At 45.4% G+C, this 18,626-nt stretch overlaps 1 protein-coding gene across 2 annotated transcripts in view; it reads right to left on the reverse strand.

Moving 5' to 3' along the window:
- The window catches only part of LOC121569823 (cadherin-20), a 44,329-nt gene extending 29,044 nt beyond the window's left edge, over positions 1–15,285 (reverse strand). The window contains exons 1-2 of one of the 2 annotated variants that reach the window (XM_041881041.2): positions 15,010–15,285; positions 469–830 (exon numbers count right to left, since the gene is read on the reverse strand). In XM_041881041.2, the coding sequence (XP_041736975.1) occupies positions 469–705 (237 nt within the window). In that variant the 5' untranslated portion in view covers positions 706–830; positions 15,010–15,285. Of the gene's footprint in view, positions 1–468; positions 1,274–15,009 lie in introns of those variants that run through there. The other variant, XM_045221442.1, reaches the window with a different exon arrangement.
- Positions 15,286–18,626: the final 3,341 nt, after the last annotated feature.

The raw sequence follows: 18,626 nt of genomic DNA on the forward strand, positions 1-18,626 counted from the left end.
CACTCATCCACACTACTGCTCCATAGAAACTAGTGTGGCATGTACTGTATAGGCAAAGGCTGTGTCCCAAATGGCACCCTATTCCCTACATAGTGTATTACTCTTGACCATGGCCATATGGGAACCCTATGGGCCCTCGCCAAAAGTAGTGCACTACATAGGGAATAGGGTACCATTTGGGAGGCAGACAGAGATTCATTGGCACAAGAGGATACCTTGACCACTCAAGTGTTAAAGTGGATTGAACATTTTATCAATGATGATAAACCCTGCAGCCATCAGAGACCACGTCCAGCCGACCACGACGACATTGATTGAAAAGTTGAGAGCTGTCATCAAACAGTTCAATAGTAATGATGGTGGGCATTTAGCAGATGCTTTCATCCAAAGTGACATGCAGTTAACACATTTATTTATTCAGTGTGTTTGTGTGTGTGTGTTCATGCATGTGTGTGTGCGCCAACTCACCTTTCCGATGTATAGCGGCTCCAGTCCAGTGTACTCCTCCAGCACAAAGAACTGGTTCCATACCCAGCCTCTCTTCACCCTCCTCAACAGCCCTGCTCTACTTTCCTCCTCTGTCCTGGCTCTATCCATACGACCCTGGGCCTCAGACAACAGGGTCAGCAGGGCTAGAGCTAGTGGGAGTAGTAGGATGTAGACAGGCCTTCCACCCCCAAGATGGTGGTGAATTCGATATCCCATGATGGATACTCAACCACAAACCAAATTGTTGTTTTTAAAGTAGGGTTTTGTGTTTTCTTTAGGGATCCAGTGACCCACCGATGATATGCCTTTATCTATTGTGTCCTGGGATGGTCCTCAAATGGCTAGAGAAAAGAGAGAGCAGAGATTAATTTCAAACCCTTCCAAATGTAGCTGTCATTGTTGTGTCATGACACTAATGTCCTTGGTCTGTAAGCTCCGTTGCTGTTTTGTTCTTCTCTGAAACTATGAGTGATAATGTTGTGTGTGTGTGTGTATATGTGTGCTTGCGTCTGTGTGTGTGCGTATTTGAGGTGGAAGTGCATGCATGTGTGCGCGTGTGTGTGTGGTAGAGAGATAGAGAGCTTTATTAAAACTCAATGGCTGGAGTCTCTCACACTGCAGATGAGGTGTGTGTAGAGTAGGAGCGGAGAGGGGAGAGAAGAGAAAAGAGATGGGGGAGAGGTTCATCCACTAGGGGCTAAGGGTTAAACTGAGAGGGGCCAGGCATGATGTTAAACTCTGATACCGGCTTGAACACTAAACCCTTCTCCATTTAGCTTCTTCCTTCCCCATTCATTGTTTTGTGCTTAGACCAAGGGGCTCCAACAGGTAGATCGCAAGCTACCAGTAGCTCTCAGCCCACAAGAAGCTCGCCAAACAAATCTGAAAGTACATTTTTCACGAGTTCCATTGCAAACTGTCATAAACACATCTCACAAATATCAGACACTGCACGCTCCCGGCGTGTGGTAGGCCTGATTACCAACAACAACAAGACAGTCTACAGGGTGGAGGTGAACGCCCTGGCGGAGTGGTGCCAGGAAAATAATCTCTCCCTTAATGTCAACAAAATGAAGGAGCTGATCATGGACTTCAGGAGACAACAGAGAGAGCACGCCCCCATTCAAATTGAAGGGGCCACAGTTGACTGTTTGAAAAGCTTGAAGTTCCTTGGCGTGCACATCACGGACAACCTGAAATGGCCCATCCACACAGACAGTGTTGTGAAGAAGGCGGAACAGCAACAGCACCTCTTCAACCTCAGGAGGCTGGAGAAATTCGGCTTGGCCCCTAAGACCCTCATGAACTTCTACAGATGCACCATTGAGAGCCTCCTGTCGGGCTGTATCACCGCCTGGTTTGGCAATTGCACCGTCCGCAACCGCAGGGTTCTCCAGAGGGTGGTGCGGTCAGCCCAACGCATCACAGGGGACACACTGCCTGCTCTCCAGGACATCTACAGTGCCTGGTGTCACAGGAAGGCCAATAAGATCCTCAAGGACCTCAGACACCCGAGCCATGGCCTATTCACCCCACTAACATCTAGAAGGCAGAGACAGTACAGGTGCATCAAAGCTGGGACCGAGAGACTGAAAAATAGCTTTTATCTCCAGGACATTGGACTGTTAAATAGTCACCACTAGCCTGCCCTGAACCAAGTCACTGTTACTAGCTGGCTACCACCCGGTACTATACCCTGCACCTTATCGACTGCTGCCCTATGTACATAGACATTAAACACTGGTCACTTTAATAATGTTTACACTGAGTGTACAAAACATTATGAACACCTTCCTAATATTGAGTTGTACCCCCTTTTGCCCTCAGAACAGCCTAAATTCGTTTGGGCATGGAATCTACAAGGTGTCGAAACCATTCCACAGGGATATTGGCCCATGTTGACTCCAATGCTTCCCACAGTTGTATTAAGTTGGCTGGATGTCATTCTTGATACACACAGGGAACTGTTGAGCGTGAAAAACCCAGCAGCATCGCAGTTCTTGACACACTCAAAATGGTGCACCTGGCACCTACTACCATACCCCGTTCAAAAGGCACCTAAATCTTTTGTCTTGCCCATTCACCCTCTGAATGGCACACATAGACAATCCATGTCTCAATTGTCTCAAGGCTTTAAAATCCTGTCTCCTCCCCTCATCTACACTGATTGAAGTGGATTTAACAGGTGACATTCCATAGCTTTCACCTGGGCAGTCTGTATCATGGAAAACCTAATGTTTATGTACACTCAGTGTATATACTGTTTTACCCACTTCATATGTACAGTGAGGGGAAAAAAAGTATTTGATCCCCTGCTGATTTTGTACGTTTGCCCACTGACAAAGAAATGATCAGTCTATAATTTAAAAGGTTGGTTTATTTGAACAGTGAGAGACAGAATAATAACAAAAAAATCCAGAAAAACACATGTCAAAAATGTTATGAATTGATTTGCATTTTAAATGAGGGAAATAAGTATTTGACCCCTTCTCAATCAGAAAGATTTCTGGCTCCCAGGTTTCTTATATACAGGTAACGAGCTGAGATTAGGAGCACACTGTTAAAGGGAGTGCTCCTAATCTCAGCTTGTTACCTGTATAAAAGACACCTGTCCACAGAAGCAATCAATCAATCAGATTCCAAACTCTCCACCATGGCCAAGACCAAAGAGCTCTCCAAGGATGTCAGGGACAAGATTGTAGACCTACACAAGGCTGGAATGGGCTACAAGACCATAGGCACGCAGCTTGGTGAGAAGGTGAAAACAGTTGGTGTGATTATTCGCAAATGGAAGAAACACAAAATAACTGTCAATCTCCCTCGGCCTGGGGCTCCATGCAAGATCTCACCTCGTGGATTTGCAATGATCATGAGAACGGTGAGGAATCAGCCCAGAACTACATGGGAGGATCTTGTCAATGATCTCAAGGCAGCTGGGACCATAGTCACCAAGAAAACAATTGGTAACACACTACGCCGTGAAGGACTGAAATCCTGCAGCGCCCGCAAGGTCCACCTGCTCAAGAAAGCAGATATACAGGCCCGTCTGAAGTTTGCCAATGAACATCTGAATCATTCAGAGGAGAACTGGGTGAAAGTGTTGTGGTCAGATGAGACCAAAATCGAGCTCTTTGGCATCAACTCAACTCGCCGTGTTTGGAGGAGGAGGAATGCTGCCTATGACCCCAAGAACACCATCCCCACTGTCAAACATGGAGGTGGAAACATTATGCTTTGGGGGTGTTTTTCTGCTAAGGGGACAGGACAACTTCACTGCATCAAAGGGACGATGGACCGTCAAATCTTGGGTGAGAACCTCCTTCCCTCAGCCAGGGCATTAAAAATGGGTCGTGGATGGGTATTCCAGCATGACAATGACCCAAAACACACGGCCAAGGCAACAAAAGAGTGCCTCAAGAAGAAGCACATTAAGGTCCTGGACTTGGCAACAACTTAACTCGCCGTGTTTGGAGGAATGCTGCCTATGACCCCAAGAACACCATCCCCTCCGTCAATCATGGAGGTGGAAACATGATGCTTTGGGGGTGTTTTTCTGCTAAGAGAACACGACAACTTCACTGCATCAAAGGGACGATGGACGGGGCCATGTACCATCAAATCTTGGGTGAGAACCTCCTTCCCTCAGCCAGGGCATTGAAAATGGGTCGTGGATGGGTATTCCAGCATGACAATGATCCAAAACATTAAGGTCCTGGAGTGGCCTAGCCAGTCTCCAGACCTTAATCCCATAGAAAATCTGTGGAGGGAGCTGAAGGTTCGAGTTGCCAAACGTCAGCCTCGAAACCTTAATGACTTGGAGTAGATCTGCTAAGAGGTGTGGGACAAAATCCCTCCTGAGAGGTGTGCAAACCTGGTGGCCAACTACAAGAAACGTCTGACCTCTGTGATTGCCAACAAGGGTTTTGCCACCAAGTACTAAGTCATGTTTTGCAGAGGGGTCAAATACTTATTTCCCACATTAAAATGCAAATCAATTTATAACATTCTTGACATGCATTATTCTGGATTATTTTGTTGTTATTCTGTCTCTCACTGTTGAAATAAATCTACCATTAAAATTATAGACTGATCATGTTGTGATGTCACGAGAGGCTGTGTCCTGGAGGGACGTTACATCCCCCTGAGGTGGCTGCAAACCCAGACAGCTATGGCTCCATCTGCTGGTATGGTCGGGAACTCCACCCCCAATCTTCCCACGCAGCTGAAACAAATGAGGAGCTGATGAGCTGAAGGTTTGGGAAGGGAAGAGACACAGTCTCCAAGCTGGGCTCTCGGGAGGACAAGAGTGCTGCACGTCCACTTCCATGAGGAATATAAGGATTTGGAGATACTTACCTTTGGGAAATACTCACCTTTGGATATATGCACCTGTGGAAATACGTGAGAGACATTTGGAAGGACTTTTTGCTGGGTTGGCCACTAGCTGCAACGTGGACTACAGTAAGGCTGGGGAAAAGTTATCTGAGCGAGTGAGAATTATGATTTTGGATGTGGAAGAGACATCCCTGAACTGTTAACCCTTAAAGAGCCACAAGAGAACAGAATTTTGTTATATTTTCGTTAATTTCCCAAGACCTATAATAAAATCCTTGTTTTGTTTGAACCTTGTCTCCTTGCACTACTTGAGCAATCCCGCTGAAAGCTGTGTAGCCTCTCGTGACGTCACAGATGGTGGAGAATACGGGCACGCTCAAGCGTTAATAGTGCATGTCAGAGGAGGATACCGAAGGTTTGATCACCCAGTTTTCCAAGTTGGCCGTAGGCTCCCCGCCGACTGAAATGGAGGACATATTGAAAGCCCTTGTTGCTGGCCAGCACGCCCAGATGCAAGCAAACGTGGCTCTCTTGGAGGAGCAAAAGAAAGCCAACCTTCTGAAGGCAGAGGAATTGCAGTTGCAGAGACAGAGGGTTGTCCAAAATACCCGCCCAATAAAGGCAAGTGACTTTATATCTAAGATGGGAGCTACCGATGACATTGAGGCATACCTGCATGCATTTGAGGCCACGGCCACTAGGGAAGCCTGGCCCAAGCAACAGTGGGTTGGTCTGTTAGCCCCCTTTCTAACCGGGGAATCGCTGAATGCTGTCCGGGACCTGGGCCCTGACCAGGTTACTGACTATGATGCCCTGAAGTCTGAGATCCTCAGCAGATATGGACTCACAAAGTTTGGTATGGCCCAGCGCTTTCACAGCAGGACCTTCCAACCAGACCAACCTCCTCGGGCGCAGATGCATGAACTTGTCCGAATCGCAAGGAAATGGCTGGATCCGCAGAGGAATACAGCAGCGGCGGTGGTGGAGGCCGTTGTGGTGGATCGTTACCTACGCGCCCTGCCTTATGAGGCAAAACGGTTCATCAGTCAACAGGCCTTGACCACGGCTGATCTGACCGTGGAAGCTGTGGAAAAGTACCAGGCCACAGCGGAGATGCTGAATGCTTCCCGAAAAGACCCCAGGAGTGCGGCCCCACCACAAATGGGAAGAACCCGTCCAAAGGACCCCCAAGGTCTCGAACCCAGCCACGTCAGGACTTATCCCGGCTCCAGGGGGAGCCAGAAACCAGGCGGGTCCAAGAAGAGTACACCAGGAGGGGGAAACTCGACAGTGTTACCGGTGTGGGGAGATGGGACATATCTCCTGGCAGTGTGGGAAACCAGCCGATGAACCTATGCCCACTGCGGAGTCCTCCAGCTCAGCACCCACACACCGTTTTGCCTCGCTCTTGGGAGTCGTAGATGGCGGCCCAGATCGACCCCCACCTGCCCGGTAACTGTGAATCACCATGATGTGGAGGCCTTACTGGATTCTGGTAGCCGGGCCACCCTGGTGCGTAAGGATTTGGTGGGCCCAACGTGTCTGACCCCGGGGAAAGTCCTCCCAGTTTCCTGTGTCCATGGAGACACCAGAGAATACCCCATGACTGAACTTACAATGACCAGCACACGGGGAACCATACACACGACGGCGGGGGTGGTTGATTCCCTCCCCGTCCCTGTCCTAATTGGACGAGACTGCCCAGCCTTTTACCCACTCTGGAGAGAGTCTCAGGAGAGGATAACCCGAGTACCTCGGAAACGGAGAGGCAAGACTCATCCTGGGAAGGCTCCGGTGCAATCCTCCGAGTTACTCACTCCCGCCCGGGCTCTGATAGGGATGGCAGGTGCCCAGACCGACACAGAGACGGAGCTACAGAATCTGGACAAAGAACTGTCTGGTCTGAAGGGGACCGCTGAGAGGTATCGTTTGTTAAAGCAACAGTTAGACATGAAGACAGAAGAGTTAGATATCCTCCAGGCTAAACTCCAACAGAGCTCCTTCCCTAAGCAACCGGAGGAGCTGGAGAGGCTGCGCAGGACCATCGAGGAGTGTGAGGAGACCCTGCGCAGTAGTAAGGAGGTCCAGAAGAAGGCAGAGGAGAAGTACAAGGTGTTGGAGAACAAGATGAAGAATGCGGAGGCAGAGAGAGAGAAGGAACTGAAAGCTGCTCAACAGAAGCTAAACTCTGCTAAAACCAAGGCTGATGCGTTCAGTAAGAAACTCAAGGAGAGACAACAGGAGGCTGAGTCCCTGGTCCTAGAGTTGGAGGAGTTGAAGAGAGAGCAGTCTGGCAAGCACCACGGCAATGCAGACGCCCTCTCCGGCGTGATGCCTTCTTCGCTGCCTTTACCCGACGAGGACGTCGGTCCCGAGGAGGGGGATGTGTGATGTCACGAGAGGCTGTGTCCTGGAGGGACGTTACATCCCCCTGAGGTGGCTGCAAACCCAGACAGCTATGGCTCCATCTGCTGGTATGGTCGGGAACTCCACCCCTCTATGGCCAATCTTCCCACGCAGCTGAAACAAATGAGGAGCTGATGAGCTGAAGGTTTGGGAAGGGAAGAGACACAGTCTCCAAGCTGGGCTCTCGGGAGGACAAGAGTGCTGCACGTCCACTTCCATGAGGAATATAAGGATTTGGAGATACTTACCTTTGGGAAATACTCACCTTTGGATATATGCACCTGTGGAAATACGTGAGAGACATTTGGAAGGACTTTTTGCTGGGTTGGCCACTAGCTGCAACGTGGACTACAGTAAGGCTGGGGAAAAGTTATCTGAGCGAGTGAGAATTATGATTTTGGATGTGGAAGAGACATCCCTGAACTGTTAACCCTTAAAGAGCCACAAGAGAACAGAATTTTGTTATATTTTCGTTAATTTCCCAAGACCTATAATAAAATCCTTGTTTTGTTTGAACCTTGTCTCCTTGCACTACTTGAGCAATCCCGCTGAAAGCTGTGTAGCCTCTCGTGACGTCACAATGTCTTTGTTAGTGGGCAAATACTTTTTTCCCTCACTGTATATACTGTATTCTAGTCAAGGCTCATCCTATATAACTACTGCTGTACACACATTTTCTATTCATATACTGTCCATAAAGTCTATACACACACCATCATACAGTATACATATTTATTATGGACTCTGATATTGCTCGTTCTGATATTTCTTAATTCCTTTCTTTCAATTTTTTGTATTTGTGTGTATTGTTGTGTATTGTTAGGTATTACTGCACTTCACAAATAAAGTAGGCCTACATGACAATGATATCATGATTATTTGTATCAGTCAAGTTCACATTTGTTTTGCGAATTCTGCCATGATGTGTGCAGTACAGAAACATTGCTAGCCAAAAACAGTCCGCTCTCGCTAGGTGCGCAAATAAAGGGAAATTACACTTTGTTTTATCGCCCAGACAACGGTCTGGTGATGTGATGTACACATTTACATGCACTCTGAATATCCAACTGTGTTGTTTCTCTATATAAATTGTAATATTTTGAGCAAAAAAAAAAGAAAACAATTCAAAACCACGAAAAATACAACAGAGAAAACGGAATTTGGGAAAAAATGTAATGCATTTTATAGGGTTCAACTTACAATTGTTGATTAACCATTATAAAAAATATTATACAGCAAAGACCTGGGGAAGAGTTGCAGGGGAGAAAATAATGTGCGTATTTCAATGCTAAATATATTTGTAGCTGGCACATCATTCTTTTAAAAAGTAGTTATTATACTAAAAAAGGTTGCAGACACCTCTCCCTCTCTCCCTCCCCCCAAATTCTAAGAACAGCGGTAACTTCTCTTATTTCTCTCTGGCTGCCTTATCTAAAGCATGTACAGTTGAAGTCGGAAGTTTACATACACTTAGGTTGGTGTCATTAAAACTAGTTTTTCAACCACTCCACAAATGTCTTGTTAACAAACTATAGTTTTGGCAAGTCGGTTAGGACATCTACTTTGTGCATGACAAGTAATTTTTCCAACAATTGTTTACAGACAGATTATTTAACTTATAATTCACTGTATCACAATTCCAGTGCGTCAGAAGTTGACATACACTAAGTTGACTGTGCCTTTAAACAGCTTGGAAAATTCCAGAGAATGATGTCATGGCTTTAGAAGCTTCTGATAGGCTAATTGACATCATTTGAGTCAATTGGAGGTGTACCTGTGGATGTATTTCAGGGCCTACCTTCAAACTCAGTGTCTCTTTGCTTGACATCATCGGAAAATGAAAAGAAATCAGCCAAGACCTCAGAAAAAATGTAGACCTCCACAAGTCTGGTTCATCCTTGGGAGCAATTTCCAAACGCCTGAAGGTACCATGTTCATCTGTACAAACAATAGTACACAAGTATAAACACCATGGGACCACGCAGCCGTCATACCGCTCAGGAAGGAGACGCGTTCTGTCTCCTAGAGATGAATGTACTTTGGTGCGAAAAGTGCAAATCAATCCCAGAACAACAGCAAAAGGACCTTGTGAAGATGCTGGAGGAAACCGGTACAAAAGTATCTTTATCCACAGTAAAACAAGTCCTATATCGACATAACCTGAAAGGCCGCTCAGCAAGGAAGAAGCCACTGCTCCAAAATTGCCATAAAAAATCCAGACTACGGTTTGCAACTGCACATGGGGGACAAAGATCGTACTTTTTGGAGAAATGTCCTCTGGTCTGATTAAACAAAAATAGAACTGTTTGGCCATAATGACCATCACTATGTTTGGATGAAAAAGGGGGGACTTGCAAGCCGAAGAACATCCTCCCAACCGTGAAGCACGGGGGTGACAGCATCATGCTGTGGGGGTGCGTTGGTGCAGGAGGGAATGGTGCACTTCACAAAATAGATGGCATCATGAGGAAGGAAAATTATGTGGATATATTGAAGAAACATCTCAAGACATCAGTCAGGAAGTTAAAGCTTGGTCGCAAATGGGTCTTCCAAATGGACAATGACCCCAAGCATACTTCCAAAGTTGTGGCAAAATGGCTTAAGGACAACAAAGTTAAGGTATTGGAGTGGCGATCACAAAACCCTGACCTCAATCTATAGAACATTTGTGGGCAGAACTGAAAAAGCGTGTGCGAGCAAGGAGGCCTACAAACCTGACTCCGTTATACCAGCTCTGTCAGGAGGAATGGGCCAAAATTCACCCAACTTAATGTGGGAAGCTTGTGGAAGGCTACCCGAAACATTTGACCAAAGTTAAACAATTTAAAGGCAATGCTACCAGATACTAATTGAGTGTATGTAAACGTCTGACCCACTGGGAATGTGATAAAAGAAATAAAAGCTGAAATAAATGATTCTCTCTACTATTATTATGACATTTCACATTCTTAAAATAAAGTGGTGATCGTAACTGACCTTAGACAGGGACTTTTTGCTGGGTTTAAATGTCAGGAATTGTGAAAAACTGAGTATAAATGTATTGGCTAAGGTGTATGTAAACTTCTGACTCTCGCTTTCCATTTTCTGTCATAGAGTAGGTGAGAGGTGCGCTGCAGTTTCTTCCTGCTGCACTCTCTCCCCCGTTCTCCTCTCTCTCTCTCTCTCCCATCTCTCTCCCTCTTTCCCTCTCCCCTCTCTCTTTCCGCTGCTTTAGTAGAGGAGGTGATAGGTGCGCTGTCTGCCTTCTGCTAACGGCCTCAGGGTGTGATGTCATGAGATTGGAGTGTTTCTGTCTGCATAGCATTCACGCCGTGTACAACATGCTCCTCACACCGTGAACTACACGCTACTGCCTGACAGGACAACATACAACAAGTGGCACATCATTCCACAGAGTAGAGTTCGGCAAGGAGAAAGTGGAGAGCTTTGGAGAGTGAGAAAGACAGAGCAAGAGTCTTTCCACCATTTCTCAAGTGTAGGCACCGACTTGATAACTGATTTCTACATGTCAAGTTTATTTGCCAAAGTTATACTTCCTGCACTCAAACAGCCCACAATAAATCAGAGCAAGCAAGGTCAATCATTATTTCATGGTGCTGTGGATTTGTTGATGTTTTGTATTGATTTCAAGTAATGTTTTACATTTAAATCAATGTCTTTTATATGCTCTACTCAAATTGTGCCTTTATGACTCTTGTTTTTCTTTCCATTCATCAGTGCGATGGTCACATCTGTTTGCCTCCACCACAATCTATTCCCTCTCTTTTAACAAGCTGCACGGGGTGGAAAACAGACAGATTCGTCGTGATAATGCAGAGACGGGAAAGGGAAAAGAGCAGTGGGCGTGGAGAGAGAGATGGAAAGTGTGGGGGGGGACAAAAAGAGAGAGGGAGAGCAGAGAAAGAGAGACTATGTTGAGCTCTATTATATAGTGTAACAGAGCTCATTGTGCCGCAGTGGACACTCTCTGAATCTCCAAACACAGTTAATCATTATTGAAAAGTCACAAAGAGACTGGTGGCTAGGGAAGGGTGCTGGGCGTGGTGGTATTGTTACAGAGCCCCTGACAGGAGAGGGGTATATGGCTATGAGCCACCCTGGCCCTCCAACTCAGGGGATGTGTACCAAATGGCACCCTATTGGGCCCGATTCAAAAGTAGTGCACTATATAAGGAATGGGGTGCCATTTGGGATGTAATCTTGGACTCAGAGCCCCACGAGGGCCCCTTGCAGGCTGGGTGAGCCCTGACCCCCATGGGCCCCTCCTGGCCCTACCCTATTCTGTCTGTCTCCATTCTCTCTCCATTCTTTCTATTCAAGTGGCCCTGTTGTTCATTATGAAGTCAAATTATCTCCTTGCTAAACCCTTCACCCCCCCAGCCCCTCCCTCTCAGGGTTCACTACTGTGTGTGTGTGTGTGTGTGTGTGTGTATATGTGCTGCTCCTGGCAGAGGCCAGGGCATGCACCCATTGCATTTTACCTCCTTTTTGTTGTGTCTGATGAGGTGACATGCAACATAATTGTACTGGCTAAACATTCCACATATTCCCTCAGACTAATCTGATGTCTCTTCAGCTGCTCTTGCTGCTCCTGCCTTTACGACCTGCCACAGAAGATGCCCCATGTCATGAACAGAGGAATGGATGGATGTATGGTAGGAGGAGGGTGGAGGGATGAGGAGGGTGGAGGAGACATCATATGAGAAAGCTTTGCAAGACTTAAGAGGAGGTATTTTCCCACCACAATGACATTTTCTACCGACTTGAGGATTTCGTAGGGAATGGTAAAAGTTAAACTTTCAAAGAGAACAGTTCGCCTTATAAAAATGTGTGTATCATCTCAGTCGTTCTCAAAGCATCCTGTTGCACGGTCTATGTGTGTGTTTGTGTGTGTTCATGCATGTTTGTGTGTGTGTAACCGGTGTGAAATGTCTAGCTAGATAGCAGTGCGCACTAGTGGCATTTCAATCGGTGACGTCACTCGCTCTGAGACCTTGAAGTAGTAGTTTCCCTTGCTCTGCAAGCGCCGCGGCTTTTGTGGAGCGACGGGTAACGGTGCTTCGAGGGTGACTGTTGTCGATGTGTGCAGAGGGTCCCTGGTTCAAACCCAGGTAGGGGCGAGGAGAGGGACGGAAGCAACACTGTTACGTGTGTGTGTGTGTGTGTATTTGATGTGTGTGTCAATCAAGGAGGGGATGTAACAATCAACAGGAGTAGCAGCTGGTGTTCGAGGAATTGAAGGACCATATTGTTGAGTCATCAAATTCTCAGTCATTCTGTCAGCATGGCACCCTTTTCCCTATATAGTGCACTACTTTTGACCAGGTCCCAATAGGGTGCCATTAAAGACCGTGCACTACTATTTGGCGAAAAAAATACCTTCAACACCAAATTTGTAGTTCACTACTACTTTCCCTCTCCCCTTCCCTTAGGCCTATTAAAGAGGAAAACACCACACATGAAACAAGGCTATCACAACTAACAGAACTGTACAAAACCCTCTGCCTTTAGTTACTCAGACTCTGTGAACTTTTGTGTTCTGCTGCAGATCATATGAAAATTATTTATATATTTTTTACAAAGTAAATCTTGTATGATGGTTGCCTACTTCCTATCGAGAGAGCACTTCCTTCTCGGGAGCAGTGGTGTACTTGTCCAAAACAGAGTTATACGCTTACCAAACCATCAACAACAACATTCCAACAATGCAGCCATTGAACACTGAACAGATAACTTTGACTTTCTCTCAATTCTGTGTGTGGTAACAACAGCGTGGTCAACAATGTATCTGTTGACTAGATACCTTTCAGATATATTAATATGGTGAAGCAGTGTGTGGTTGAAGACATATGTCACAATGTAGGCCTACCTATTGAAGAGATAACTTTCAGACTTTCTCCCAACTTTGTGTGTGGTCCTATTTCCTATGTAGGCCCAGGTCTGCCTTTTAGGTCATTAATAAGGCTTGATTTCACAGTGGACATGTCCGTATCCTCCATTCACCCCTATCTAAGAGGACCCCCATTCCTAAATGGACCATTAATGATGGAGTCACCATGAAAGAGGGGCGGAGTTGGGGCTGCCAGCATCGCAAAATCCCCCATGGGGAACCACAGGGACATACGTCATGGCTAAGGACCATTGGCTGCTTTGTTAACCACAATTGATTTTGCATGGTGGAGAAAGTAGCCACCACTGAGAAACTTCACATCTTTGACCCCTGAGAAAGATGGATGTACAGTATCTGGGTTCTTTAAGGCAGTATTGATGGGTAACATCATGTTGTGGGTGGCCATATTCCCACCTATGCTAGACTGAGAAAACATAAGAAAAGTTATAGAATTATAGATTTTCGTAAACTATTAAAAGTAGTTGAAATTTGGAATGTACCTTCCTGCCTCTATGTGTTCTAGGGGCCACGTGTGAAAATTATAGGATATCTGTCTGTAGCTACATTTAATCTCTCTCTCTCTCTCTCTCTCTCTCTCTCTCTCAAATTAAATCACACAAACTGGCATTCATCACAACCACTGGTGCATGGAAATTATGTCACGGGGCATGAGTGTCATCGGGAAAGTTTGCTATCAGTGTTACTCCAACACAAATTAACCAGCAGAGTCCTGGGTTGCATCCCAAAGGCATCATATTCCCTGTATCGTGCACTACTTCTAACAAGGGCCCTAGTCAAAAGTAGTGCACTATATAGGGATTAGGGTGCCATTTGGGATGGAGCCCTGCAGACAGCAGAGGGCCTATTCAGTACACTAATAGACCTACAGAATCACTCCAAAACATCTCTGCAGGTGGAGATATAGGGCTAGGTTGTTAAGATAGAGAGGATATGTATTTATTCTCTGCACTGCATAGATGCTTGAGCATTTAGCGATTCCTTTTCTATTATCATGTCTGTCTGTGTTGGAATGTTGTTTAAAAAGACGACTGCATGACTGGGAGGAGAGTAGAGCGTCAAAACGTCTGGGTGTGCATCTCAAATGTTACCCTATTCCCTATGTAGTGCACTACTAACCCTGGGACGCTGTTGTTAGTTATTATCGAGACTACACAGCAACACATCAGCATAATGTGCGTCACTCAGTTCTGTAAATGAGCGTTAAATCGGCCCAACTTCTGACACGGATAGTAGCCACAATGTCTTTGTGCCCTAGCTATGTCTGAGCACACTTGTCAATCCTGCTTATTTCCCAGCTTCGGATTTACAAGACAGTAGACAGCTTAATGGTTATGAATTGGAGTGAAAAAAGTCCAAGTCATGTTGAAAAATTAAAGCCTTCACTGTGACTGAGGTGTGAGGTTTGAATACTAAACTAAAGTCCAGACTTTAAATACAGCGTGTTTGAATTGCCGACAGGGCTAGACGTGTACTGAATGACCCCATACAATTTTGAGCCCAGGTTTATATTCAAGTTCTACAAGTTTGTGCTTTGCCACAAGCATTCTCACAAACCAATACTCTCCCCTCATATTACTCAAGTCCTTTCTTGACAACTAAATATACTGTACAATATGAACATACATTATAAACAGGGTACAGCTTCAGTTAGCTAGTCTCACTTTGCACAGATTTCTCATTTCCTTTTCTGCATTAAAATTTTCTTTCAATATTTTAACATGCAGAAAAGGATATGAGAAACCATTGTCATTGACTGCAATTTCCCAACAGTAACACCTATTGAAGCATTTACTTGAAATCTCTCATTGATGATCATGTAGAAAAGCATTCTACCGAGAAGTCAAAATATAAAAAATTCCATACCTTACCTTATTTCTCTGTCCTTTTTAGACCGTTTTTGCTCTTTTTTTCTTCTTCTCTTATGTCTCTTCTCCTTCTTTTCTCTCCACTCTCACTAAATTCCACTTGGTAAAGTTGTGGAAGTAACTGCCTGCAGAGCATCAGTTCCCCTAAAGTTACTTTGGGTCCATGCTCCCTCTTAACCACACTGGCTGTCCTTCTTTGTAAAGTTTCTACTTCTATCGCTCCTTGTCTCTCTCCGCTCTCTCTCCAAGCTCTCTCCCTTTTGCTTTCCACGTGCTCTCTCTCTCTCTCGCTCTCCAACTCTCTCTTTCTGTCTCCACGCTCTCATCCACAGTGTCATCCTGCCCAGGAGCCAATCAGACTTAAGGACCATTGGCTGCTGTGTGCAATCAGGGGTCCGCCCCCTGGATCCATTGTAATCCAGCAACCAGCAATCTGCAACCTGAGGCAGGGGATAGGAATGCTTCTCAGAGCAGAGCAAGAGAGAGCGAGAGGCACCAGCGATGGAAAGACAGAAAGTGCAAGAGGGCTGGAATAAGACAATGAGCGTGAGAGAAAAGGACAAAAAGAAATTATATTTTTATACAGGGTGGGCAGGGGTGGGTTAACCTCCCGAGTGGCGCAGTGGTCTAAGGCACTGCATCGCAGTGCTAACTGTGCCACTAGAGATCCTGGTTCGAATCCAGGCTCTGCTGTAGCCGGCCGCAACCGGGAGACCAATGGGGCGGCGCACAATTGGCCCAGGGTAGGGGAGGGAATGGCCGGCAGGGAGGTAGCTCAGTTGGTAGAGCATGGCGTTTGCAACGCCAGGGTTGTGGGTTCGATTCCCATGGGGGGCCAGTATGAAAAAATTAATTAAAAAATAAAATAAAGAATGTATGCACTAACTGTAATTTGCTCTGGATAAGAGTGTCTGCTAAATCACGTAAATGTAAATGGTTATTGTGCCACAAAAGCCACACATTTTATCTTTCAGTATTTGCAAGTGAATAAAGTACCTTGTGTGGAGGTGGAGGCAGAGAGGGGTGACGTATTTCCTTGAGCAGCGAAGTAGAAAACAGAGAAAGACGAAGAGAGAGGAAAGGAAGAAAGATACATTTTCTTATATTTTTTCCTCTCTCTTGCGCGAACAAACCTGCCTTTATGCATTTTAATGAGAGTATGTCCTACACAGGGATTTATAGGCACAAAGGATGAAGCTTAAAACTACATTATATTTCCCTGCCTTGCCCAGTCAGAGACAAAGCAATTAGTTTTTCAAATTGGCGTAAAGATTTGGGAAATTAGACGGACACACAAAGCACACAGCCTCCATTAGACATGGTCACAGAAAATCTGATCGCTGTTTAGAATAGAGAAAGAGGAGGAGGAGGAAGAAAACACTATCTTTCATTTAAAGCAATCATTAATTTAATATAGTGAAGTGTTGAGTGTTTCTTGTGTGTGTCCCAATATGGGCCTTGGTCAAAAGTAGTGCACTATACAGTACAGGGAATAGGATGCCATTTGGGATGCCACCTTTGTGCATGCCGGTTTTTTACTTCTTTCCACTTCAGAACAAAGTGGGAGAGGAATTACTCAACCATGCTTAGACAGAAAATTCAAATATATTAGCTAGAGGAAGGAAGTGTAACGTGGCGTGGCTTTGTTCAAGCACTCTGGGTTTGTGAAATGTACTATACCAAATAAAATGCTTTATCATTAGTATCTCATTAGTAGCATATTATTATGTGACCGGTGGCTCTTATTATCAACTGTTCCATGCTATTTTGATATTGGAAAAAGTGATGTACCTACAGTACTCCAAACATAACTGCGGTGGCAGGTAACATAGCGGTTAAGAGTGTTGGGCCAGTAATCAAAATGTTGCTGGTTCGAAACCCCGAGCTGACTAGGTGACACATCTGCTGATGTGCCCTTGAGCAAGGCACTTAACCCTAATTGCTCCTGTAAGTCACTCTGGATAAGAGCATCTGCTAAATTATGTAAATTACCCATATTTGCACTGTAAGTCATGTTTCTTTTCTTTTCTGTCAACATATTTTCTCTGTGAACAGTTGGCTCTTTTTTCCTTCCTCTCCAAGCCTTTCCAGTCTCTTTCATCTTCCTGACAGCGTAATTTAGTCTGTTGTATGGTACTAAAAATACAGATGTCCTCCACAGCACAGATGGTCAAAAGGTTACTCTCTCCATCAGTTCAATATGTGTTTTCCCCCCTCTACCTCCTTCAACTCCTCTCTTGTCCCTTTCAATATGTCTCTTTCTCATTTGCCAGCCCATTCTTATTCTCCCGGTCTCCCCCGAGCTCTTTGTTTCTTTGAAGACCTGACTGGTTAGTGCCTCAGCCAATCTGTCAGACAATTCTTGACTGGGCCCCCAGAAAAGGCAGGGGGTCTCGGCCCCTCTCAGTCCCTCTTGGTCTTGCTTTGTGCGGTAGGGGGAGAGGGGTGGGGTGGGACAGGGTGGCATTCCACCCCATTGAGCAGCGCCCTCCATCACACTGGCAGGCCGGCAGATCGTAATTGGCAGAACAAATTGAACGTATGGACTTATCAAAAGCAAGGCCTCTTTCTGGGGTATTTTCAATGTTCTAGGGGTGGAGGAAGTCCGGGGAAACAAGACTCCAGAGGGGGTCCACCACAATAGTCTTAGATACAGCGTAGAAATAGATTGGATACAGTTGTGTTCTGGTTGTTCTGCTAATCTGGCCATAGGTTGGTGTGATATGCAGAATGTTATAGGGACACAATGTGTTGTCATGCCTTCTGGATAATCTCTGCCCACTCAAAAGGTTTAGAGTTGTCGATTAGCCAAGGAGGAGGAAGAAACACCTTGTTCCTGTCACCTGGTAGTTACATGAAGAAATTGGTCATGATACGGTAGAACTATAAGACTATAAGATTTGTAACCTTTCAGTTACTCCTCACCCAACTGCCTTTACTGCTGAATATGACAGATCACTAATTTAAAACAGACAGAGGTGTGATGGCACTAATTTGGAACCTTAACTAGATTAAACATTTGATGTGGCCTGGGCTGAATAAAGAATAAAGTATGAGGATTAATGTCACTACCACTGGGGACGGCATGAAAGAGGGAGAGATATCAAAAGAAAAGAAAAGACAAAAGGAGAGAGTGCAAATCCTCAATGTTGTCTGACTGAGATGAGAGATGAGAGAAAAGAAAGCAGCCTGTCCTTTCTGCCCAAGATTAAAAGTGGCACAGACCAAGAAAATGACAAAGTGATCCCTCATGTCTTTGGGGCACACAGACAAAGCTTTTCATGTCTATCTCCACTTACAGGTAGAAACAAAGGAACATTAAGAGAGGAAGTGTTGACTCCTAGCACAGCAGATCAGATATATGCATCTGTTTGTCTGTGATTGTGGAGTTGAGTTGTGTACAACATGGTCGTCACCAATGTACCAGAGATACAGTTGAAGTCGGAAGTGTACATACACTTAGGTTGGAGTCATTAAAACTCGTTTTTCAACCACTCCACAAATTTCTTGTTAACAAACTATAGTTTTGGCAAGTCGGTTAGGACATCTACTTTGTGCATGACACAGGTTATTTTTCCAACAATTGTTTACAGACGGATTATTTCACTTATAATTCACTG

This window comes from Coregonus clupeaformis, chromosome 7, assembly GCF_020615455.1.
Source record: "Coregonus clupeaformis isolate EN_2021a chromosome 7, ASM2061545v1, whole genome shotgun sequence".
In the NCBI taxonomy this organism is placed as follows: Eukaryota; Metazoa; Chordata; class Actinopteri; order Salmoniformes; family Salmonidae; genus Coregonus; species Coregonus clupeaformis.